Below are 26275 nucleotides of genomic sequence, written 5' to 3' on the forward strand. Positions count from 1 at the left end.
TTAATTTACATGTCAAATCACAAGAAAAGGGACCAATGAACTATTTATTTTGAAGCTGCTTTTCTGAAGTAAATACACACTAATCCCCAACATTGCTGCAACACTTCTTTCTCTGTAAAGCAGTATCTCAGTACAGTGCTTGCCACAAAGACCATTTTTCAAATGTGATGTATAAGGTACAAATACAATATGCATTGACTTGTGTTTGTAGAGGAGTATGTCCTCAAAGTCAGGCCAGGAGTAATTAAGATTTCTCTTTCTTCCTTTGTCCTATAAGTCTAAAAATTAAAGAAAACTATATTTTCTGTTACTCTGCTAAAAACTAATACAGGAAGTGCTAACTTTAGCACTCATGGACTAAAAGCAGCTTGCATCATGACAAGATTCAAAACAGTGTTCATGAGGCAATGGCACAGTTATTGTAGAGGAATTTTAGCAGCTGAATTGAGTAGTTTATAAGTAATAGTATGCCTTAAATAAAGTGGACATTAACGTGCATTGGTTAAAAGCTGGCATGAACGATTATTACTCCCTAAATTGCGTGTGCTGAAATTACACTGCAATCAAATCACTTAGGAAAAGATATGGTGATCCTCAAATGGCTGAGTTTCCATTATTAGGAGGCATTTGGCTTCATGCTACAAACTGCCTCTGTGTTTGGCAAATGTGGCACATTCTGATATTAGAACATTCACATTCAAGATATTAGAACTACTTTGGTCTCACTTACCACTTCAAAATGTTGAAACCATTACCCAGTGTTTTGCAGAAACTCAATGAGTGAATTTGAGAATCATTCAGAGCATTTCTGCAACTATTAACACAAATACTCATCTTATCAATGAAAAGGGAATTTTTCTCATTAAAATCAATTAAGGATGGACCGGCATCCAAAGACTACCTTTAAAAATCCCCCCTTTTAGAGAATTTATGGTGGCATTATTTAAAAGGTTTTGTTTCCTGGCCGGCAGGAGGGGGGGGGGGCTGGAATAACTTCAAGCAGCTGGCAAATTGCCATTTGTGGTTGCTCTAATTGGGGTGTACACTGAGGGTGGGAGGGGGAAAGTGTTTCCTACCTGAGGAGGATCCAAAGGATGTATCAGCACTAGTGATGCCTGACAAGGGAAATACACTGCAACCAGGTGGAACAGTGGACTTGAGTTCAAGAACCTGACAAAATTAGCTCAACATAGGTTGAATATTAGCTACACTAGGCAGGGAGAGCTTCCTTTTCCCCACCCCCTGCCCTACCAGGGTTCTATGACTCTTAGGAGCAGGACTGTATAATAATACTGCATCTCTAAGGCTTAACAGAAAGCCTATTCATGGTAGGTAAGGAAAGGAAGAAAGAAGGAAGGGATGGAGGGAGGGAGAGGGACAGAAAGAGACAGAGAGAGAGGTGGTGAGGGAATGGAAAGAACTGTCAAGTTACTGTGCCTCAAAAAGTGGGAAAGAATTCTCTTCTCTTGGTGCAAAGAGGTCCCACATATTCTAATTCCATTTGATGTTCTTTCCTCTACCCAAATTGGCACTTTTGCCTATGCATAATTCCATGACTGCTGGGCGGGGGAAGGAGACCCCTTATGAGAAGCTGTCCAAGTACAGAAGTCAGCAAAGAGAACTGCTTTCTACGTAACAGAAGTTAGGTATACCTCATTTTTCCTATTAATCTTTAACTTTCACAAAGTTCCAGAAGGAGGGAAAAATCTGGCATTTAGGACTTTGGAGTCTTGGGCTTGAATGTTCTCTCCAGAGTTAAACTGATTGATAGCAGTTGGAAAAAATAAATGTATCAGAATGCATCAGGCATATGCAATTATTTTCACAACCTGAACTAAACAAATGTCTTAGTGGGCAAAGAAAATGTCAAATATTTGTCAAAAAATAATCCTGTTTGGAAATTTGTCACAAAAACCTTGAGATGAAGTAGAAAAATTTTCGGAATTTGATATGATGAGCCTCTGATGAAGTGGCTCTTGTTAGATGCCTTTCGCTCGTGAATGATAAACCATTTTAGGTGAAAATAATCTATTTCGTAGAATTTAACCAGTACTTGGTGGCTATGCTTAGTTAACATTTCACTTCACATCGACATAATAGGATTCTAAATAATACCCTTGTCCCTTTTTTTTCCATTTGTATAAATCTAAATTTCAACTAAGATTTCATTACTGGCTAATTCTGCAGTGTGATGTTTTCTTAATCACGTTTTTTTCAAACCTTTATGTTTGAGTTAAACATGCATAGTTTTTGTTACGTTAAATAAAAATAAAAGTGATTATTTTATTACAGACTTCATTTCAGGTGATTATCTTTAATCTGATGAAAGGCAGTGTTTATAAAGTTGCCATTCTTTGCGCACAGGTAATTCAGTGGTAATGAACGTCAGGGAATCTTATCTCCTTGGAAACTATGCATACAATTATTCATTTGTTCATTTAACAGATTTTCCTGGGTGACTACTGTGTGCAAGGCGTGCTACATGTGTAGCATCATCATAGGGTGTACAAACTATTGAGTTTGGATTAAATATTTGAGGATATCTGAAGTGTTATTTATCTGCACATGTGAAGCATAGCCTCAACTATAAACTGACCACATTTTATTTGTTTTCTAGCATTTGAAAAAACAATGTGCCTTTTCTTCCCTAAAAAAAAAAAAAAAAAGTCACTTTAGCTCTTTGGTCGCCTAATCTAAAATCTCCATTGGTGGTCCTGTGACTCATGGAGCGTGACACAGGGGAGGCATAACCCGCATTCCTGTAGGCCCAGCCATGCCTCCTCCCTACCCAAACGAGTCTCCTTCCTAACTCCACTAGGAAGCAGTGGCTCTGTTCAGAACCTGGCTTGCTTTGTAGGTGGTGAAAACCCCAGCAACGGGTGCCAGATCCATTGAGACTAAGAGCTGAAGGCAACCAACGTCCTGGGAAACAAAAAGACTTGCCTGTCTGGCATACTAAGGCCAAGAAGTATACAGCTGGGAGAGACCCTGCACATTGTCTAGCTCTGTATCTTTTCAGATGATGAAATGAGGCTCAGGGAGGTAGAGATTTGCACACAGAAAGCCCTGGTAACCAGTAGCTAAGATCTAAACACAGGTTTTTATCAAAGACGAGATCAGATTTACAGACCCCAAGACTAAAGAATTCTTATCATGCATTAGGTCCAAAGAGGCTGGGGGAGGGTAAGTACCGATGCTAATTACCGGTACCATACCAGCGGTACTGCACTCTAAGTATAACAAATATCATGATGTCTGGGAATCAGAGCCCATTAAATACTAGGCTATGTAACAATTCTGATAATAGGAGCTATTGAAATAAGAAAACACTGCAATTCTATCAACACCTTCCCCATAGTTGTGAGACCGTGTGCACACCCCGATACAGTACAGGGTGAGGTTCTGGTTCTGCTCTCCTTGGCCAAGCTTGAGGAAGAGCCTGCCTCTCCAGGGGGTAACAGAATCAGTGCTTCTCACTGCAACACTAGGAGCATCTGGCACCGGCCGTGAGAGGCGCTCGTGCGAGACTTCTCCTTTGCCTTTGTGCACGGACTGCCTCTGGCGACCCTGTCAGTCTGGTATCTTCCTCGTGTTCTTTAATCCCCTGAGTCCCTCGGGGCCTCCAGAGGTTAAAACCGAGGGCTGCGTGAAGCTCGCACAGTCCAGAAGCACCTCCACGAGGCCACTCCCAGCTGGGCTCAGGCCCACCTCTGGGGCCTCCCTGCCTGACGGCAACGCTTGCGTGTTGGCACTTGTGCGCTCCTCCAAGCTAGTTTCACCCGGGATTTGGCTCGGTTTGCCCGCAGCAGCCCAACTCCCCAAGCTCCCAGAACTAAGCGCGGGGACCGTCAACGGCCTTCCCGGTGGCTCCTCCTCCTCCAGAGGTGTCACCCTTCTGGGAAACGGTACTCCTCCCTCTCACCCCCGCCCAGCACTGCTGGGGGTGGGCGGGAACCGGTGCCAGCCGGTGATTCCAGGTCGAGCCTCCCGCCCTCACCAAGCTTGACCCAGCCCAAACCCCTAATAGCCACGCGCTGGGAGCCTCCCCACCGCGGGGTACCGGGCCCTCTCTACCACCGCGCGCCAGGTAGGTGGGTGGGCGCGTAGGAGGCGATAACCCGCCCTTGAACCCCAGACCCTTGAAAATAATTTACCACGACGCCAATAATTCAACTAGACAGGAAGGTCAAAGGCGAATTGTGCTGCCCGCGGCCTTATAGGCTGGCAGAGGGTGATGCAACGGGGGTCAGGAGGGAAGGGCGAGGGCCGGGGGTGGGGGGTGCGTGCGGCGGCGTGATCACTGGGGGCTAGCGGGGGTGTCGGACCTACAGATTCGCGCCGAGGCTACGCGGGTGGCCGGCAGCGGGAGACAAGGGCAGGCGACCGCTGGGCCCGGTGCTGCCCGCGCCACCAGCGCATTCCTGGCAGTAGGCGTCACGAGCGCCGCGGTTGCTTGCGCTCACGTTACAATCCCTCCAAGCGCTGAATACACACGTAACTGCGTCGCTTCAGGGATTTTCTCCCACCTCCCACTACTACCGCTGCGCTCCCAGCCTCTCCGACAACCATCAGGTTAGATCCCGGAGGGGCGCCCGTCGCGAGCCAGGTAGTTCTGAGGCGCCGCACGCATCTCCCCAGTACCGGGCCACCTTGGCCGCCCACAGGCGACTCCGGCATAACACCCCCACCCCCACCCTGGGCCCAGCCGCTCCCCGGCCACCTGGCTACAAGCAGTTCCCACGGCGGGGTCACCCAGCGGGCACACAGCGCCCTTCTCTCCCCCCCGCCATTCCTCCCTACCCATTGTCGCCCCCCACCCCCACCCAGAAGGGACAAAATTTTCACCGAGCAGGGACTGCGGGAATCCCACGGAAGAGGCAAAGTTAACCCAGGGGCGCCGAGGGCGCTGGTGGTGCGCGGTTGTGTGCTTGGGAGTGAGCCACGCGCGGGGTCGCGAGACCCGCCGCGCGCCCTGGAGCTGCTGGAAACCCGCCCCGAGGGCCACGCGGTCCGATGACTCTCTTACCCGAAGTGTCCCACAGGCTCAATTCTATTCTTTGTGTGTCGATTTCAAAACTGGCCGTGTAATTCTCAAACACTGTAGGGACGTAATTCTGGACAAACAAAATGGACAGAGGAAGGGAAGAGGGCAAAGAGATTATCTAAAATGTACGACACCCACAGAACACCCTCCGAAAATCGCTTCCTCACTCCCCAATTAAAAAAAAAAAAAACATATATAATGTCGCACACACCAGATCACACACTAACCACGCAGACCCCTTCCAAAACCCCTGACTCACCACCCGCACCACCCTGCTCTCCAAGACCTGAGGATCCAAACCTCCCAACCCAGGGTTCCGCACACATGACTGAACAAGTTTCAGAAGCTAATAGAATGTGAAGATGCGTCCCCTACACGCTTCCAGCTCACTTTCCCTTTCCGGGCAGTCTAACCAGGGGGAAAGTTGTAAGAAAGACTGCTTAAAAAAAGAAAATCGGGTGACGGAGGAAAAGCAAGGAGAAGCCCAACTCAAGACTGGGGGATTCCCGAGGGCCGACCCCCTCCTCCAAGCCTCCGCCGGCCACACTCACCTCAGGGAAGCAGTCTTTGGCGAAGACATGCAGCAGCGCAGTTTTCCCACACTGACTGTCTCCCACCACTACTATCTTGCATTTCACGTTCTGATTAGGATCCATGATAGATTTACTAGATAATTTCTGGCTGGCTCTTCTCTCCTTCATTGATCTTGCCTTATTTTCTCTTGGAACAGGAATTGTCTCTTAAGAGGAAAAAATATATATATTTCTCTCTATATAAAAAACATATAAAAATAAAACGCAAAGCTGGTGGGAACTCCTGAAGCGCAGCGCAGATGAGGGGCTAGAGGAGCAGGCTCGTTACTCCCCTCCAACAAGTTTTATGCCTGACTCCACACCGCGCTTCCCAAATCCAATTCCGATCCGACTGCTTTGTTTCACGCTCTCTGCGCGGCTTTATACGCCCGGCCTTCCAATCCTCTTTCTCAATGAGAGAAGGAAACTGATCCGCCTCCTCCCCTTTTATGGAGCCTGGGAGCAAGCGCCGTCTGGTTACAGGCGGAAAATGTAAACAGTGCGCCCTCTAGGGTGACCGTGCGGGATCTATTTCCCTATTAAGTCTATGGCAACTTCGAGATCCCAGCGTTGCTTAGCCGATGGATAGGAGGGTACAAGTCCAGAAGGAGATGGGAAATGGGGATCTGTGCATATTGATTTTTAGTAGGATTTCTTTAAAACGTTTTAGTAGCTTATGGCTGCTTTCCATAAGCCTCATGAACATTGATGAAAGCAAAAACATTTCTCACCAAAGTTAAAACATAGTTTAAAAACATAAGAGGCAAATCTTGGGTTGGGAAGGGTTAAGTGTTTTTTTTTTTTTTTTTTTTTTTTTTTTTAAGAAAGAAATGGTTTGTATCACGTATATAGGCCATGGAACAATAGCTAAGCCAGGCTATTTCAGAAGCGGGAACTGGCTTGTCTGGGTCACAGCAACACACTGGTTTCTGAAAGCTGTCAGTTTCAGTCACTCAGGAGAAGGCACAAAGGTCTGGGGGTGTGGGTAGAAGAGGTGGAAACAGAGAAAAGAAGATTCTTATAACTCAGTGCAAAAACCATTAGAGACTCAGCCCTAATGCACTAGGGACCCAAGCACACAAGGCAGCCCTTGCCCCTCTTGCAGTGAGGAGATTCGGTAGGAGGGGTTCTGATCCTGCCTTTATTTCCTCTATCTGTAGCCTCCCCCTCCCTAGAATCAAAGCAACTTCAGCTGTACCTAGAAAACACAAATATTCTTACTTGGAAAATGCAGGTACAACTTTCAGCTCCCTCCCCACCTCTTCTTCACATCCATCCTTCTCCCCACCCACCCCAAAAGTCTGAAAGAGGAGTAAAAATGGCCTTGCATTTGTTCTTTTTTCCCTATAAGAGGTCCTTCTTTTCTCATCTTCATCTTCTGTGCTTCAAATGGAAAGATTTCAAATATTAAATTTTAGTAAGGACAGGGACACCTGGGTGGCTCAGTCGGTTAAGCGCTCTGACTCTTAATTTCCACTCAGGTCATGATCTCATGAGGTTGAGCCCCACATTGGGCTCAGGGCTGGGGGTGGAGCCTGCTTAAGGTGCGCTCTCTCCCGCTCTCTCTTCCCCTTCCCCACGTTCTCTCTCCCCTCGCCACCCACACAAAAAATTGTAGTAAAGACACTGGCCAAAAATCTCATAGGTACCCCTATGGAGACTTCTAGGCTTATAAAGGAGAAGGTGAGGTGAAAACCCACAGTGTTCAGTATGGGGAATGAAAAGGCACACAGAAAGGGGGTTAGAAGCACGGATATAAGTATTGGATGCTAAGACCATGAAGCCTCATGGGTCCAAGGATGGTCTTGTCTTCCTTTCAGAGCTGAGAAAATGGTGCCCTAACCCAAAGGAAGACTGTGACTCAGACCCAGCGTGTGGGTCTGTGTTTACATACATGCTGGGCTAAACCACAGAGAAAGGGATAGCTGACCCTAATCAGGTTCCCAAAGCAGCATTGGCCAAAGTTTCCTCTGCAGAACTTTAATGCTCCTCACAAAAAGTGTCCTGTGTCCCAATGAGTAGTGGAGACACTGTGCCCATATCAATCCTTGAAGATGCGCCAAGCACTTTGACATGTTACAGACTCTAAAACGTTCTAGGGAAAAGTAGCCTACTTAACATAGTTTAACCCAGCTTTTCCCAAATCTACTTCAGTACAGGAAACTTTTATCAAATTATTTGCTAGTTCATTTGAGAAGCAATGGGCACTGTGGTTGGGGGCAGGAGGACACAAAGAAGTGTATCTGGGTGACCTTATTCAACCTCTCTAAGCCTCAATTTCATTGTCTGTAAAATAGGAATCTTAATAGTAATGATGAGGAAATGCAAGCGAATTTTGCAGAATAGTTTCTGGCACAGTAAAGAATCTCCAATCTATTTTATATTTTGCATGTAACTCTTATTTACACGTCTTAGAATTATTGAACATATCTTGGGAAATACTGTCCTCATTAGTGGACTCACTAATTGGAACTGGGAGAATAGATCCACCCCCACCTTTTTTTTTCCCTCAGATTTTTAACTTAAGAAGTTGCCCTTTTCTAGAGCTATGATTTGATCTTCCACATTACTGAATTGATGTAGTCTATGTGGTTAAACCACTCTAACTAGCAATAATTATGAAGTATTAGTTTTTGGCTGACAATGAATAGGATAGCTATGTAATTTGTCATATAAGCTGGGCACTTTTGAGAGCAAAAGAGAGTACTACTAATGATTATGTCAGAACAGAGACTGTAAACAGGGTCTATCCCAGGCAAAATGAGAGGCATAATCACTTTACCAGTGAATAATCTAAAATCATAGTGGATAACTATTTTTGGAAATCAGGTGACCTGAATCTCCAGGAATCTGCCAGTTGCGGAGTGAAATTTAATGGCTGTGTAATAGAGTAGAAAACCAACTGCCTGAAGTTACCAGTCTCTGAATCTCATTAGAGCAAGAACTCTTTGCTTTACTTCTTGGGATATCTAGTGCTGAGTGTGTAATAGATATTCAATATTTAAAAAAATTCATTTAGTATTTAGTTCAACAAATATTTATTAAGCACCTGCTATATTCCAGGCACATTTCTAGGAGGTGTAAATAACAGTAAACAAGTCAGGCCTGTTTGCTGCTCTTACAGAGTACACATTCCAAACCAGAGACAGACAATAAATAAGGAAGCAAGTACATAAATAAGAATGCATGTGCTAAGCTCTTTGAAGAAAAAACAGGACGGCATGTTAAACTATAGTAGATAGGGATTAGACCCAGTGGCCTGGCAATGCCTCTCTAAGGAGGTTGAGTCTTCGATGATGAGAGCAAATCAGCAATGAAACGGTCTACTGGAAGGCAAGGGAACAGAGAGTGAACAGGTCACACACAGGCAGAGTTGGGCGGGTATGAGGAACAGAAGGAGGGCCAGAAGGATTGGGGTCCCTGAAGGAGGGAGAAAATAGGTAGCAGAGCAGAGGAGAGCAGGCAAGAACTAAACAAACAATTGGGCCTTGGAGTCTGGGTGGCTCAGTCAGTTGAGCGTCCAACTTCGGTTCAGGTCGTGATCTCACAGCTCAGTTCATGAGCTGTGGTGACAGCTCAGAGCCTGGAGCCTGCTTTGGATACTGTGTCTCCATCTCTTTCTGCTCTTCCCTACCTTGCACACACTCTAAAAAAATAAACATTAAAAAATTAAAAAAAAAAGAATGGAGATGTAATGATAGAAGTCGGATTTTATTCTAAAGGTATTATGTAGTCAGATATAGGAGGGCTTGAAGCATGGTAATGACATGATTATTTGAAAGAATGAATGAATGAATGAATGACTCCAGGTTTAGGTCTGCACCTGGCACTTCACTGTGAAACTCCGATGTAACTTCTCATCTTCAATGAGTTTTTCAGCTCTAAACGATACCTAGAAAAGACTAAAATTTTAGACTGCAATGAAAGTTTTTTCTTTTTTTAAAAAAATTTTTTTAAATGTTTATTTTTGACAGAGAGAGAGAGAGAGAGAGAGAGAGCATGAGTGGGGGAGGGGCAGAGAGAGAGGGAGACATAGAATTCGAAGCAGACTCCAGGCTCCAAGCTGTCAGCACAGAGCCTGATGTGGGGCTGGAACCCACGAACTGCGAGATCATGCCCTGAGCCGAAGTCGGATGGTCAACCGACTGAGCCACGCAGGCACCCCTGAAAATCTTTTTCTTAAGAAAACAATCATTTGGAAGATGTGAAACCCCATCTAGGGATCATACATTACTTAATGTCCTGCTTTTTCTTATTCTTCCTGTTTGTCTTCCTATTACTTTCTACTTTCTCTACTTAACCCCCTAAGCTCAAGAGAAGAGAAAAAATAGCAAACACCTCAATATACATTGGTTAATAAACCATGTGTATTCAACATTCAATTGCCCTAAGAGGTCTGAGCTAAAGAATTCTTTGCTTTGTGGTTAACCCTTTATTTACTAGGGGGAAGCCACTCCTCCCACAGAAACTACATTTTATCTGACACAAACAGGGTTGGTTCCAGGCCTGGAGAGGAGGTTAACTGACAGAGAACAGCCATCTAGGGTTGGCATCAAATGATAAGCAATAACTCCGTGTTCTTGATGTGAGCACTGGACAACAAGTGAGGAAATTTGGGTTTTGGTCCAGGTTATGCTAATGCACTGTCTGACCTTGAGCAAATATTGACTGAATTATTTCCCTCAGTTTCATCCTTGCAAGAGGATGATGACATCTGCCTCCTTCAAGATGTAAAATAAGGCTGCTTAGAAAATCACATGCCCTGTACTTTCAAACATTCTTCTTTAGAAACACACTACAGACACCCCCCTTTTCAGGTTCAGGGCATTTATAGAGTATCAGCTCATGGTGGAATAATGGAAGGCCTGCTCCTAATTGTTTATTCATGGTTGCTGCCTCTCTGCAGATTCCAGCAGAAGTGTTTGAAGGAGCAAGTCCACCTTGAGGAAAAAGCACAGGTCTCTCAAAGGCATCATCAATGGAGCAGAGGGATGATACAAAAAACAAGAAAACATGCAGGATGCCTTCCTAGACGTCATGTCAGAAAATAGGGACATGAGCCATGGGCATTCTCTTTGAGAATTTAATAAAATGCTGGGGATGCAATAGCTTCAAAAACATGAAGTTCAATATAAAAATAAGGGCAGGATGTACTACACTGTTCTGAAGGGTGCCACTTCCACAGTTGTCTCTTTGGGACAGTCACTCAGCTGCCCTTATGTAACATCAACAAAATATAAGGCTTTTTTTTTTTTTTTTTTTTTGGAAAGAGGAATTGAGGAAAGAAGGTTCACAAAATTCAGTGAATTGAACTTGTTATCTGGGAAGAATTTGTTCTCTTGGAAGGCAATCTTTTTCTTTATTTCCTTTTAAAATTATGGCTGATTGCCCGGTCAAGGGCATTGCAGGAAGCTGTGTAGTCTGTTTGGTGAGAGTACTCCAGTCAAGTTGCAGAATTTGGTCTTGTTTTTCCTCATTAATGCTGACTGCTAATATGATTTACTGCTGCTGTGTAGACTGAGCTCTCACCCTTTAGCCAACAGGAAATGACACAGCTGTATGAATGTTGAATAATAAGTGATTGCCCAACTGATCATCCTTCCCTCTGTTTATAGCATATTTGACAAAGAATTTGTTGCATTCTTCGGAGACCAGGACCACATAATTTTGGTGGTGGATATTACAGGGCACCCATAACTCTTCCCAAGTGCCCCTTCCAAACTTCAGTGTCTTTGATTCCCAATGGCATTTCTTTATTGTTCAGTATTTCCTAGGGGAAACAAAAAGATCAACACATACAGGATTATAAGGCTCATTGATTACTTAATATACTAAACATCAGTATATACTTTATATCAGTTTGTCAGTGCAATATGAAAAAATATTTAAGGAAACTTTTAGGAAAAAAATTTTAAATGAGTGCTTCATAACTTGTTTTCTTTTAAGAGCATATAGTACATTCAAAACATATACCTTTTTCAGTATTCTGGGAGTAGTCAAAGAAAAGCAAAGATTACTACTGAGCACAGATCAGTCCATCTTTCAGAGACTGCCAGAGCCACATTGCTAATCTGATGAGATTTACAAACCTGAGTTACTTATGGCTCAATGCATGGTCAAGTAGCATTCAATATTTGAATCCAGGACTTAAAAGATGGAGTTATAGATGTCCTGTCAAGTTTCTGGAAAAATCCTTTGTGGAAATTCTTTCCCTTATGATGAAATGCTCAAAAACAAGTTGAGGTTACTATTTATTTAAAGAAAAAGCAGGGATTGTTAGATCAAACTTAAAAACACCCAGGAGCCACTGTTTTATTATTCCTGAGCTCAGTGTGAAGAAACAGAAAATGATTGGCTAGGTTGAATTGAAAGGGTTCATTAACTTAGGCAAAGACAAAGACAGTAGACTTTAATGCTTTTAACCTTAAATTGCATATATTATGTTTTAGACTAGTAGCTTTCCATGTATGATTGGGCAGAGGGCTACTACTTTCATAAGTAAAACCAACCAACCAAGAAAAAAAGCCCACAGATGTTCTCTGGGAAACTATCTCCAGAATTAGAAGTCAAACTGCAATAATTTTGATGGTAAGCCTACAAAGGGGTGTCTAGGTCTTGTACTCTGTCTATAATATTTATTTAAAAATTGAGTGCCTTAGATGAGTTATTTTTAAACTTGAAGCATGCATGATGCATGCGCAAGACTTATCACTAGTGGATCACTAGTGATTCCAGACCTAAAATTTAAGAATCGTTGCTCTAAACCAGATTTTAGAGGGGGAACATTTCTTTTTTGACATTACTGATTTGCCTGTAGCAGACCAGATTCAGTACTTTAGATCATATTCTCTGCTGGAAGGGTAGCACTTACCAAAGAGCTTATGGCTTCCCTGTTAAAGACCATAGACAATATGACAATATCAGTTCCTTCTTCTTTTTTGTTGCCGAATTGGGAGCAAAATTATTATTTTTTCTTTTTAGTTAGTTAGTCAAAATAGTTTATGTGTTATCCTAAAAGATGCTTTCAGTTAAGTTTTCTTTATATCTGGCTGTAAATTAAAATCTCATCTTTCCTTTGGAGGATGCCTATTTAAGGTAAAAGAGCATTCTGGAATACAGCCCAAAGGCTCAAAATGGTACTCAAGAATATCCAAGATAATGCAGGTCCAGATAAGGTCTTGCAACCACTAATTTTTGAAAACGTATATGAGGGAGAAGAAAATTACTCTTTTATCCCCAGCCAGCAAGAACCTTGTCTTCTATAAACATCTTCTAGACTTGAGGGTCCTCTGTACCCTCCTTCTCCACTCCAACCTCCAAGGAACCCTCTCTGAAAGGCACTGCTTTTCATAATGCTAGCTCTTATTGAGTGTTGTTGGACGTGATTATGAACTAACTGTTAGCGCCTTAAAACTGGCCACCTAAGTAGAGGTCAGATGACTCACCACATTCTGATCCTGGCCCTTATCCAAGATGTTTCTGTAGGTCACATTACTGTCACCAAACCACTACAGACTGGCCTTAGGTTAAATGAATGTGTAAGTGTTATGATGCAATGTCTGGTAACCAGCAAGATGTGTAAGTTATATGGGAAAAAAACCTGTCTTGTGCTTTAAAAGCAAAGAGGAGGTCATAATACATCAATTATACAATTCCTCTTAATTTTAGCTCAGAGCAAAAAGCTACCATCAGCACATTGTATATAGCCATTGATCTTAATAAATATTTACTGAGGATTTATGCCAGTACGCATGGTTCTGGCTTATAACCTCCATGCAGCCTCTGAATATGCCTCCTGGTGCTTCCACATTGTCCCAGCAGTGCTATGGAATCAGTCAAATGACTGCTCTTAGGTGTCCCCCATGTCATCCAGTCCCACTTAGAGAATCTAGCTTCATGTTAGACAAGGTCACTAAGGCAGTTAACATGTTGGCACCAGGGCATTTATGGCAGCTCATATACAATTAAAACAGACCTTGGAAACCAAATTTTATAGTACATCAGAGATTTTGGCATGATGTGAAAGAAAAAAATAAGGGTATTTATTTTTATTAAAAAGCATGAATTAGAAAGAAAGGCTAAGATTAGCATACTAAAGAGAGGCTTATTTATTATAATGTACAATGGAAGTCATTCAACTTTGATTCATTTTCCAAAAAAGCTAACAGCTATTGCCCAATTAATACATCTTAGAAAATTTTTCCCAAATGGTGCTCTCCATATATATAAATTCATAGTTTTATTTCTCCCCAGAGTTCTCAGTTTGTATTTTCAATAGCCTTGTTGAGTGCGACCTGGCCTCTGCTTCTCAGTCAGAGGTACTGGAAAGTCAGGTCAAAAGAATTGGAGAAAAGACTATCAGAAGACTTTGCAGTTTTCTGGAACTCACTGGGGCACTTTGTGATCTGTAAGACCTCTTAAAGGATGCTGAGCGAACTTACCATGGGGCCCTTAAACAGTCTCAGGTGAATGAATAGAAGACTCTAGGACCAGCAACTCTAATCATGAAAATTCATTCTGTACTACCCCCAACTGTCTGGGTGCAAGTGTAACAGAAGTGTTTTACAAAGGAGGGGCAAATTGTTAGGATAATTCCAGGCCCCTGATATCCACTATTCCCACACACATAGGCCCCCATGGGTTTTCATTACTATGAGGAAAATCAGTTTGTATTAAAACGTAAACAGACCATTAGACTACAAACCCTACCTCCAAAGGAAATCTGGGCTACAAGCATGATCTTTACGTTTCCTAAAATTACACAGGAGTAAAAACAATGAAGTTACAGTTTGGAGAGCAAAATTTTGCTTACATCTTGCAAATATAAATGGTCCTTAAATTGTTTTAAAAAGCCCAATAAAATTACTGTTTCAATTAAGTGCAAATGAATGGTTCTGTTCACCTCCTGGAACAGAGGCAGTTTCAATTCAGTGATGCGTTGCACTTCCTTGTCTGATCTTAAAACCTCTGCGGAAAAGCTGCCGTAAGAAACTGAAATGCACTTCCTTGCAATGAAACCCTTTCTCAGTCATGAGCCAGTCCTAGAGGCCTATGGGCTCAGGCAACACCATTAGTTACTCTTACCTTTCTGATTTAAATCTAGTTCAAATATCTCTCAAAGGAAGCCTTAAGGGGATGGGGGAAACTCAAAAGGCAGTATTTACATGGAAGAGTGTAGGCACTGGTGGTCCATTCACTTTTACTTTGAAAATTATGGGTAATTACAGGCGTGAGAGGCATCCAGATAGAATGACTTCACACTAGCTGTGTGATCTTGGGCAAATGTTTAACCTCTCTGGGTGTCAAGTTCTCCACCTGACCTAGATGACCTCTGAGATTTTGTACAGCTTTAATAAGCCATGGCTTATGACTTGGATTGTGTTTTAGATCAATAGGAAGAACTAAGTCCTCCACTGCCTGCTTTCTATCAGCCTCGAGCACCTGGCTCCCAAACATAGGGCTCTGAACACGGATACCACGTTTCCAGGACCTGGATCCTCCACAGGCACTTTTATATTTCAACTCAAGGATCCGACTACGTGATATGTTGAGGCCATTTAATTTCTGTCTTGTCTAAACAGTATCTTTTAGAAGGCATTAAGAAAAAGTCCATTCAAATCTAATGCAGAATAGCAGATTGCCACACGGTCAAATGAGCTGGTTTCTTTATATGCACACCTGCAAACATAACTGTCCTTTCATACATGCCCATGATGATATATATGTATCATACAGATTTGGGAGTTTGGGAAGTTTTTTTCTTTATTTTATCTAAGTATAATTACATACTGTAGTAAGTATACACTTTTGAGTGTACACATGAGTGAATCTTGACAAATGTATATGCTCATGTTATCAGTGTTCCAAAAAAGATATAAAACATTGCCTTTGAAATTTTCCTTAGGTCTTTTTCCACTCAATTTCTTTTCTGAAAGGAACAACTCTGATTTTGATTTTATCTGCATGGATAAGTTTTGCCTATTCCTGAACTTTGTATATTGCTTAATATAATGTTGTTTAGATTTAGGTATTTGATTTCATGTATTTGTAATTTGTTCCTTTTTATTGCTAAGTACTATTCCATTGTGTGAATATGCCACAACTCATCTATGCTTCTGTTAATAGACAAATTGGCTCAATTCCAACTTTTCTCTATAATGAATAAAGTTACAGTGAACATTCCTGTACATGGCTTTTGGGGGACTTATGTTTTCATTGGCAGGGGAGGGGTGTGCATATGCAAATACCTAGGGGGGAATTGCTGGGTCAAAGGTTAAGTACATATTTAACTTAGTGAGAAATTGCCAAACGGCTTTCCAGTACTGATGTACTATCCCATCAGCAATGTGAGTGATTCCATTGCCCTGCATTTTTCCTGACATATGGTATTTTTACTTTTAGCCATTCTAATGGATGTATAATGATATCTCTTTGTGGTTTTAACTTGCATTCCCTTATGTATTTCCCATTTTCATGTATCTATTGGGAATTTATATATTCTCTTTTATGAAGTATCTATGCAAAACTTTTGCCCATTTTTATTGAGTGTTATTTTTTTACTGTGTATTTGTAGTTTTAAAAAATATTCTCCCATGCTAGTTATTTGTTACTTGTATACATTGTGAATATTTTATCCCAGCCTGTGGTTTACTTTTTCATTTCTGTAATGGTATCTTTTGAATGTTGGTAAGTTTTGTTTATCAATTTTTTCCACGTATAGAGAGTACTCTTTGCATTGTTTATATTTTCCTACCTCAGCTTCACAAGTATACTCTCCCGCTGTTTTCTTTATAGGCTTAGCTTTTAGCTTCTATCTTAGGTCTGTAATCCTGTTCCAGTCAATTTATGTGTATAGTGCAAAAAAACAAAAAACAAAAACAAAAACAATAACAACAACAACAACAACAACAACAAATCCCTGTATGGATATCCAGTTTATCTAGCATCTTTTCTTGGGGAAAATTATTTTACTATTAAATTTCATTGACATCTTTGTAAAAAAGCATTTTGACCATAAATGTATGGTCTATTTCTGCACTCACTTTATCGAATCTGTTATCTATTGTCACACGAATACCGCACTTTCTCAATTATAACTTTATATGAACTCTTCACATGTAGTGAAAATTCTCCAATTTTATTCTTCTTTTGCAATGATGTTTTAGTTATTCTAAGCCCTTTACGTTCTCAGTAGCAATTTTAGTTTCAACTTGTCAAAAGAAAAAAACCAAAAAACTGTTGCTGGGTTTGTGACTGGAATTGCATTGGATCTATAGATGAATATGCAGAGAATTGGGATCTTAGCAACAAATATGGGGAGAATTGGGATCTTAGCAATATTCAGTCTTCTAACAGGAATCTGGCTCACCTCTCCATTTTTTAGGTGTTTGATTTTCTCAGCAATATTTTATCATTTTCCAAGTACAGGTCTTGCACCTGGTATGTTAAATATATTCCTAAGTATGTCATGTTTTGGTGTCATCATTTTGAAATATTTATTTCCACCTATTTGTTGCTGATATATAGAAATAGAATTGATTTTTTTGTATACTGATCTTAAATCTTGTGATCTTGTTGAAATCACATAATCATTTATTACATTTAATAGGTTTTTGGTTTTGGTTTTGGATTTGTTTTGTTTTGTGTTGCTTTTGCTAAATTCCTAAGGATTCTCTTCATACACTAACCTGTTGGCTGAAATAAAGACAGTTTAAATTTTTCTTAGAATCAATACAGTGTTGGCTAGGGTTGGTGAATGTAAACACCCCTAGCTTGATATCTGCCTTGGTGAAAAGTGTTCAATATTTGTCCATTAAGTGTGCTGTTAGCCTCAGGTTTTTCACAAATTTCCTTTATCATATTAAGGAAGTTTCCTTCTGTTCCTGGCTTGCTGAGAATTTGTTGGATTTTTTCAAATGTTTTTTTCTATACCTATTGAAATTATTGGGTGATATTTGCATTTACTTTAATACAATGATTTAAATTGATAGATGTTGGAATATTAGACCAATATTGTATTCTTCAGATGAGAGCTACTTGCTTATAATGTATTATCTTTTAAGTGTATTATTGAATTTTGTTAAGGTTTTTGTGGGTATGTGTATTCATGAGGAACATTGATCTGCAATTTTCTTTTTCTGTAATGTCATTTTCAAATTTCAGTTATAAGGTTATTCTGGCCTCATAAAACACATTGAGATGCATGCCATTCCTCTTATTTTCCAAAAATGTTTTGTGTAAGATTTTTTTTCCCTTTAAATGTTTAATAGAAGCTACCCTGAGCCAGTGTATGGGCCAGGAATTTTCTTTATAGGAAAATTTTAATTACAAATTCAATTTCTTTGACAGAGATGCTTTTATTTGGATTATATATCATCTTATATCCATTTTGGAAATAATGTTTCTAAAAAATTTTTCCATTTCATTTATGTTGTTAAAATTGTTGGCATAGAGCTATTCATAGAAACTTTTTAAATTTATTTATTTATTTTTGAGAGAGAAAGAGAGAGAGAGACAGAGAGACAGAGACAGAGACAGAGACAGAGGAAGCGGGGGAAGGGCAGAGAGAGAGGGAGACACAGAATCCAAAGCAGGCTCCAGGCACTGAGCTGTCAGCACAAAGCCTGATGAGGGGCTCAGACTCACAAACTATGAGATCATGACCTGAGCCCAAGTTGGATGCTTAACTGAACCATCCAGGCACCCCCAGAATTTTCTTAGTTTCTTTCTAAGGATCTGTGGTGAGAGTCCCTTTCATTCTTGATTTTGGTATTTTGTATTTTTCTTTAATTTTTGATTAATTTTGATGGAAGTTTATCAATCATATTAATTCTTTAGAAAAACCAACTTCTGATACTTCCAAATGTGTTAATCTTATTATTATTTAAGATTATTTCATTGACTTCTGTTCTTACAGTTATTATTTCCTTTCTTCCACTTACAGGGCTTAATTTGCTTTTCTTTTTCTATAATTTTAAAGTGGAAGGGTAGATAATTAATTTTAGGCTTTTATTGTTTTTCTAATATAAGCACTTAAGTTATAAATTTCCTTTTAAACACTCTCTTAGCTGCATCTTACAATTTATATGTTGTGCTTTTTATTGTTCCATTTAAAATATTTTCTAACTTGTGACTTCTTTCACTAATGGGTCATTTAGAAATATGTTGCTTAATATCCAAATATTTGGAGAAATTTATTTATTTATTTATTTATTTATTTATTTATTTATTTTAGTTATTGATTCTAATACAATCCTGTTGCGATCAGATAAAATACTTTGTGATCTTAATCCTTTAAAATTTATTGAGAGTTTTTAATAGACTAGTATATTGGGTTGTTTTGTTTAATATTCCTTGTGTGATTGAAGAGAATATGTATTCTGCAGCTGTCAGATACAGTGTTCTATAAAATTCTATTGGGTCACTTGTTGATAGTGCTGCTCAAATATTATATTTTACTATTGATTTTTTAAAAATTTACATCCAAGTTAGTTAGCATATAGTGCAATAATGATTTCAGGAGTATAATCTAGTGATTCATCCCCTACTTAAAACACCCAGTACTCATATGAACAAGTGTCTTCCTTTTTTTTTTTTTTTTTTAATTTTTTTTTCAACGTTTTTTATTTATTTTTGGGACAGAGAGAGACAGAGCATGAACGGGGGAGGGGCAGAGAGAGAGGGAGACACAGAATCGGAAACAGGCTCCAGGCTCCGAGCCATCAGCCCAGAGCCCGACGCGGGGCTTGAACTCACGGAGCGCGAGATCATGACCTGGCTGAAGTCGGACGCTTAACCGACTGCGCCACCCAGGCGCCCCCAAGTGTCTTCCTTAATGCCCCTTGCCCATTTAGCCCATCCCCTGACCCATAACTCTTCCAGCAACCCTCAGTTTGTTCTCTATATTTGAGTCTTTTATATTTTGTCCCCCTCCCTGTTTTTATATTATTTTTGTCACCCTTCCCCTATGTTCATTTGTTTTGTATCTTAAATTCCACATATGGGTGAAGTCATATGTTTGTCTTTCTCTAAGTTTGCTTAGCATAAGTAGTTGCAAATGGCAAGATTTCATTCTTTTTGATTGCTGAGTAATATTCCTATATATATATATATATATATATATATATATATATATATACCACATCTTCTTTATCCATTCATCTGTTGACGGACATTTGGCTTTTTCCATACTGTGGCTACTGTTGATAGCAAAATCTATTTGTTCTATCAATTGTTGAGAGTTGCCTGCTAAAGTTTCTAGTGATGATTATGAATTTATCTCCTTCCCCGTTTAATTCTGTCAGTTTTTGTTTCATGTACTTTAAAGCTCTGTTATTAAGTGCATTATGTTCAAAATTATCATGTTGGTTGATATATTCAATATTTTATCATTATAAAATATCCCTCTTCATCTCAGACAATACTTCTTATTTGAAGTCTACTTTGATGTAAATTCAGTTACACTAGCTTTCTTCTGATTTGTGTTTGGATGGTGTATATTTTTTCTATCTTTTTACTTTTCAAGTATTTGTAACTCTATATTTAAAGCTGTGTATTCATATTGGTAACATATATTTCAGTTTTATATTATTATCCATTTTGATAATCTGTTTTTCATTGGAAATTTCAATCTAATCACATTTAATATAGTAATTAATATAGTTTAGTTGGTAATAATACTTATGTTGTTTTCTCTTTTTCCTTCCATGATAAATTTCCTTTTGTTATATGTTATCTAAATAGGTTCCTAGACGTCATCCTGTCAGCTTGGGCTGCTTTTCTAACTCTCAAGAAAAGTAGACCAATATAGCATACATGTACTAAATATAATCAAATAAATAAGGAAATGGAAAATAAGTCTATTGGGAACGTAGTTCTAGGGTGGATCACACAACTCATGGTCATTTTGCAGAGAGGACTTAGCAGAGGGTCAGTGTCAACACTGGTGTTGCTATTCTGGGACCAACACCATCCCTGATACTGCTAAGTATTTTCCTTGGTGATTTGTGAGAATAATAATTAATGAAGCAAATGATGTACTACTAGGTGGAAAGGTTGGTTATTCCATGGTTGCCCAGATTATAAAAATAACATAGTATGTTGGAGAAACAATCAGTGGCAACGAAATGAATGTTAATTAGGTATGTCTTCAGCTGATACACTTAAAAACAAAGCTGAGAAAAAAACTGAAAGCTAGTAAGGATGAGAAAGATTAGCGAGGAAAAAAGTATTGAGATTAACATGGATAACAAAATGATTCTTTCACCACTTAAGTTCAATAATTTAAAGATATTGTGAGACAAGGATTCAGAAATTGTAATAAAGCATGTCTTATATACTAACTTCTATACTTAGCACCAACCTTCTGTGTCCAGTCATAGCTTTCCTAATTAATGTGGGAGAACTAGATAGATTTCAGGGAAGCATCAGAAATCTGGTTTTAGAGATAGATGAATAGAGCTAATTTTGTCCAAACTCCACATTTCACTGATGACGAGACTCAGAAGGTTGAAGTATTTTATGGCAGAACTGTGACTAGAGCCTTAATGCTTACTTCCTTATCCAGTGTTCCTTCCAGTTCTCAGAGTAATTAGGGATTTTGAAATGAGAGGAGACAGAGGAAACATGCAGGGAAGCAAGTTCATTCACTGTAGAGAAAAGAATGTTTAGATTATATATAATATTTATCAAGCCAATGAAAACTTCTTATTTAAAGGTTGGTGACTAGAAACTCTTCATCTCCTCTAACAAGGAACTTTATTTTTCCTGCGGACTAAATGGGAGGAAATGCATAATAAAGTGCAACAAGAGGAATTTAGGATATACATAAGGGAACTATTTCATGCAGCAAGAATCATTGCTCATTAGCATGGTAACTTATAATATCTGTTACCGTCCAATACCATTCCCAGAGTGAGCTGACTTTTTTTTTTTTTTTTTTTTTTTTTTGTGAGCTGACTTTTTTATTTCATGATTTCAGCTTTCATCTTCTACTGTAAACCACAAGGTTGCGGTGTTAGGAGAGACCGTTTACCTAAGCACTCCCTTGGCTGGCCAAGATCTATTGGAGAATATGACACTACTTGTCAGCAGCAAATGGAATTCTTGATAAATGCTATAGCAAAATTTTAAGTTGTCAAGTTGTGAATTGTTCAACATAATAATGTGTTACCAGTTTATTAAGGAAATTTTTTTAAAAAGCCCTAAATACTACAAACTACATGAAAAACTACAATTAGAAATAATTACCTGTGGTGGATTTTGCTTATAAGACAAAGGTTTTTTAAATGGAAAGCAAGTTCAGTTAACATTAAAATCTGTATTACATCATTTCAGACATATAAATTTGGAGCAATCTTAATGATCGTCTTAGAAATTCAGAGATTACTTTTTATTGTTATTTATCTTCTCAAAAGCTCTTGTGCTACAAATAAAAGAGTTTTTTCCTTTCTTTCCTTTTTATTGTATTCATATGAGAAGATGGATGTTAGCTTAACCTATTGTGGTAATCATTTCACAATATGTGTAAATCAAACCATCACACTGTATGTCTTAAACTTATACAGTAATGTATGTCAATTATTTCTCAACAAAACCGGAAAAAAGTCCAGTATAGCATCGTTGATAGTTGAAAGCGAATTGAAATTCTTTTTTAGGTAAGTACTTTCAGTCAAGAAAAGTAACTGTGTTTTAGTTTATTTCCAGGTTGATTCTTTTCCATTATGGAAGAGCGTTTACAAATTATTTTGACAAAGGTCGCACAACCAAATCATTATTTTTCTTTCCAGAATGCACCTCTGTAAAAGACAACAAAATAAGAACCAGCCAAGGAAAGCAAATAAGTTTCTTGACTTCTTTTGAACATGTGAGGACCATTTGACTTGTCCACATCCCAGGTAATTTATAAAGGAAGGAAAACAATTACACTACAACATGCAGTTGTTTGAAATAGCTGTAGTGTTAAAAAAAAAAAGTATCTTGTATTTCAGGTTGTTTTCCATTGACTAACATGCACCTATTACAGGATATTATATTTTGTTATGCCATGGAATCTGTAGCACATATTTTTTAAGCCCAGTCATATTCTTCATGTACAGAGAGAAGAGTTATGTGTGGTAGACTGGAATTCGAGAGACCTGGATTCAGATTTTGACTATTTCTTTCCCATGAATGAGCACTGTGGGCAAGTCACTTAGTCTTTAGCTTCTCTGTACTTGTGGATGATGACTCAGTTGCATTCTTTTGATTCTAGTAATCATCTCTGACTTCTGTAATATTTTCTGTTTGTCTCCATGTTTATTCGAATGAAAGAAGGCGGAACTACCTCTGCAAGTCCAAGAAAGCTGGTACTGACAATGTTGTAGCTGAACCGGATATACCCCAATAGTCTCCAGCCTTGAGGAAGCAGCTCTACCTCTCTCTATCTTGGACAAAATGAATTTTAAGAGATCACCTTGAGTGTTTGTAAATAGACAGACTTTGCCACTGTGTATTTTTTTAATGTTTATTTACTTTTAAGAGAGACAGAGAGAGAGAGAGGGAGAGAGAGAGAGAGAGAGACAGAGACATGAACAGAGGAGGGGCAGAGAGAGAGGGAGACACAGAATCTGAAGCAGAATCTGAAGCAGACACAGAATGCTTCAGATTCTGTGTCTCCCTCCGAGCTGTCAGCACAGAGCCCGACGAGGGGCTTGCACTCACGGACTGCGAAATCATGACCTGAGCCAAAGTCGGATGCTTAACCAACTGAGCCACCCAATCGCCCTGCCATTGGTTGGTTTAAAATTACTCATTTGGTTTACATTATGTGAATATTAATTCCACATAGTTTTATGGTAATTAGAGCTATACCAGGGCCAGAACTTCCTTCTTGCAACCCAATAAAGTGATTTTTTTTAGAGTTACATGCCGCGATTTCCAAACAGTCAAGCACTCTAGACAGACCAGCACTACAGCTATTCTGAAGACTCCCTTGGAAATCTGTGGCATATTTTATTCATTTCTGTGCACTTTTAATAGATATGGAAAGTGTTTTAGTCAGCTTGGGCTGCCATAACAAAATACCACAGACTACATGACTTACACAACAGAAATTTATTTTCTTGTAGTTCTGGAGACTGGAAAGTCTAAGGTTAAGATCCAATGGAGTTCTGTTTCTGGTGAAGCCTTTCTTCCTAGTCTGTAGATAGCTGTCTTCCTTCTGTATCCTCACACGGCCTTTCATCTGGGTGCACAAGGAGACAGAGACAGAGAGACAGAGAAAGACATCTCTTCCTCTTCTTATAAGGCTATCAGTCTCAGCTGATTAAGGCTCCACCTTAATGATGTCATTTAATGTCATTACTTCCTTAAGATCCTATCTCCAAATACAGTCACATGGAGTTAGGGCTTCAACATATTCATTTCGGGGGCATAATTTAGTCCATAGCCAACCATAAATATGGAGATTTACTGGCATTGTCTTGATTTCTTAATGCATTTTTTCTAAAAAAAAAAAAAGCAATTATTTAAATGTATAATTAAGTGTGATTTGATTTTTTTTTATTTCACTGGAGTCTTAAGGGTAAAATACTTCTGTATCGTTGCTCGACTTTACTAGAGTTTTATATTTACAAAGTATATTTAGATATGTTATAAATCTGAAAATGACCTTAGTTATGTCAACCGCTGTTGGGTTCAGAAGATTACCATAGCTTTATAAAGTGCTTTTAGAAAAACTACATGGGGAGCAAGAACCGTGAACATCATCTTGTAAAGCCAGAGAAATGGAGCTAGGTGCCTCCTGAAGACTGTAAAGCTTGTGAGCCTGAGGTCCATGGAAAAACACAGGCACATAAGTGGCTGAGGCACTTCAGCAAACTTGATCAGCTCTCAGAGTCGTACTGAACTTTGCTTTCCTCATTAATTCATCCACACTCCTTCTTTCTCCTACCCAGGTTCTTCCACAGTCCAGAATTAAATGTAAAACTCTACTGGGGAATGCATACAAGGTGTAACCCGAGCCTACAGCTGAAAAACTTCTTGTGCTGTGAAGCACTGGCACAACTTTGACCTTACAAATTGATCCAATAAATCTGAATTTCTAAGTGAATAGACATTCTTAAGAATTCAATAGGTCACAAGATACCCTTTTTTAGACGAATAAATAAATAAATAAATAAAACACAGCCATGAAGAGAAAGACATCAACTCTAGACTAAAGTAAGTTATTAAATACTTGAAATTGTTGGCATGTTTAACAATCATCAGATGGATCAGAACATTGATAAAGAATTATATGGGTTATTTTATAAAATACATCTTTAGGAGTTATCTAATCAACAATTGTCGTTTATTGAATACCTGCTCAGAACACAGTATCAAATAGTAAAATGGCATAATTGCTTTGCTTTCTAAATTGAAACAACCTTTCAATGTCACCTACAGGTACTTTAAACTAATATGAAATATACATGCATTGTCTCATAAACAAAGGATGTCATAATAAGGGCAAAATAGTTAAAATTTTAAAATCAAAATCGTATGTAGTAAATATTTTATTACATTCAAAACTATTAAGTCCCATTGTAGTGAAAGCTGTCAATTCACTGCTCAGAACAGGTCAGACATGAGGGTGAAGAGACACCAAAAGGAAAGGGAAGAGCTCTGAATAAACGCTTGTCCTTGCTAAAGAGCCACTCAGGTCTCTCTTTGGGGTGCTGAAATCCACCTGACCTCAGCATACGGTTTCACTTAACTTCCACTTGTCTTTTGCCCCAGCCTGAGTGCCTCAGTGAGACAGTGGAGAGAAGTAACTCTTGGAATTAGCTGTAGGTTGTAAAATACTTTTGCTAATAACAGTGTAGGTGAGCACCTGGTTCAGAGGGGGTTAAATCAAGGGCATGGAGCATTCTTGCTTTGGGTGGCAGAAATCTCAAAGGTGTTACTGAGCTCGGATGTAATGTAAACTGCTGAAAAGCAATAATTAAACTTACACCTTTAGCTTTGTTAGATGAATTATCTAAAAGCTCCACCCCTCTCTCTGAAAAAAACAGATTAAGTAGCATAAGTCTGCTGTTGGCAACTGCAGTGATTATACAGGACATGCTGTCTGGGATTATTTGGATTAAGGACAAATTGTATGCATGGGGTGTTCAACCACTGAGGAAATATTATGATTCTTCTAGGACATGTTCATTATTACATGATATAAACATATATCAGATAAAGCCAAAATTCCACCAGAAAGGAATCGATTCGCAATTCTTGGGTCTGTGCGTCCAAAAAAAAGTGGCAAAAAAATTAAATGTGTTATCTTTTAGATCTTAAAATAACACAATTCTCTATTATAAAATTTCCCCTAATGCCATTTATAAGGAAAATATTGTCATATAGGCCAAGTGGAGGAAAAGTCAAGATTTATATAGATACTACATTGAACTATATTGCAAAAAAGTCAAGATTTTCATAATAGAAAGGCAACAAAACTCAGTATAGCAACAGTTTCAGAAACCAAAGAGAGACCTCATTTAATCGAAAGAGAGAGAAGACTGATGGCTAAAAACAGGCAGGTGTTAAATTCTGCACCTTCTGTTGAGGTTATGGAGATTGCAAAGAACAATCTGCGACCTGTGCTTTTCCATTAAATTGTGGCTACTAAGTGTGTATGTATGTTTGCGAA

The 26275-nt window shown here is 39.3% G+C and overlaps 1 protein-coding gene and 1 long non-coding RNA gene across 3 annotated transcripts in view; one reads left to right on the forward strand and one right to left on the reverse strand.

Annotated features, from left to right (window-relative positions):
- The window catches only part of RND3 (Rho family GTPase 3), a 19858-nt gene extending 13875 nt beyond the window's left edge, over positions 1–5983 (reverse strand). The window contains exons 1-2 of the mRNA XM_042948754.1: positions 5596–5983; positions 5027–5114 (exon numbers count right to left, since the gene is read on the reverse strand). Of these exons, the coding sequence (XP_042804688.1) occupies positions 5027–5114; positions 5596–5745 (238 nt within the window). The 5' untranslated portion in view covers positions 5746–5983. The remainder of the gene's footprint in view (positions 1–5026; positions 5115–5595) is intronic.
- On the forward strand, positions 4352–23094 carry LOC122226117. Of its 2 annotated transcripts, none has more exons than XR_006205481.1 (3): positions 4352–4606; positions 22404–22511; positions 22927–23094. It is a non-coding gene; the product is annotated as an uncharacterized LOC122226117 (long non-coding RNA). The 2 variants fall into 2 exon arrangements; XR_006205480.1 differs by having other exon boundaries at positions 4352–4572.
- The last annotated feature ends 3181 nt before the right edge of the window (positions 23095–26275 follow it).

This window comes from Panthera leo, chromosome C1 (genome assembly GCF_018350215.1).
Source record: "Panthera leo isolate Ple1 chromosome C1, P.leo_Ple1_pat1.1, whole genome shotgun sequence".
NCBI classification, from domain to species: domain Eukaryota; kingdom Metazoa; phylum Chordata; class Mammalia; order Carnivora; family Felidae; genus Panthera; species Panthera leo.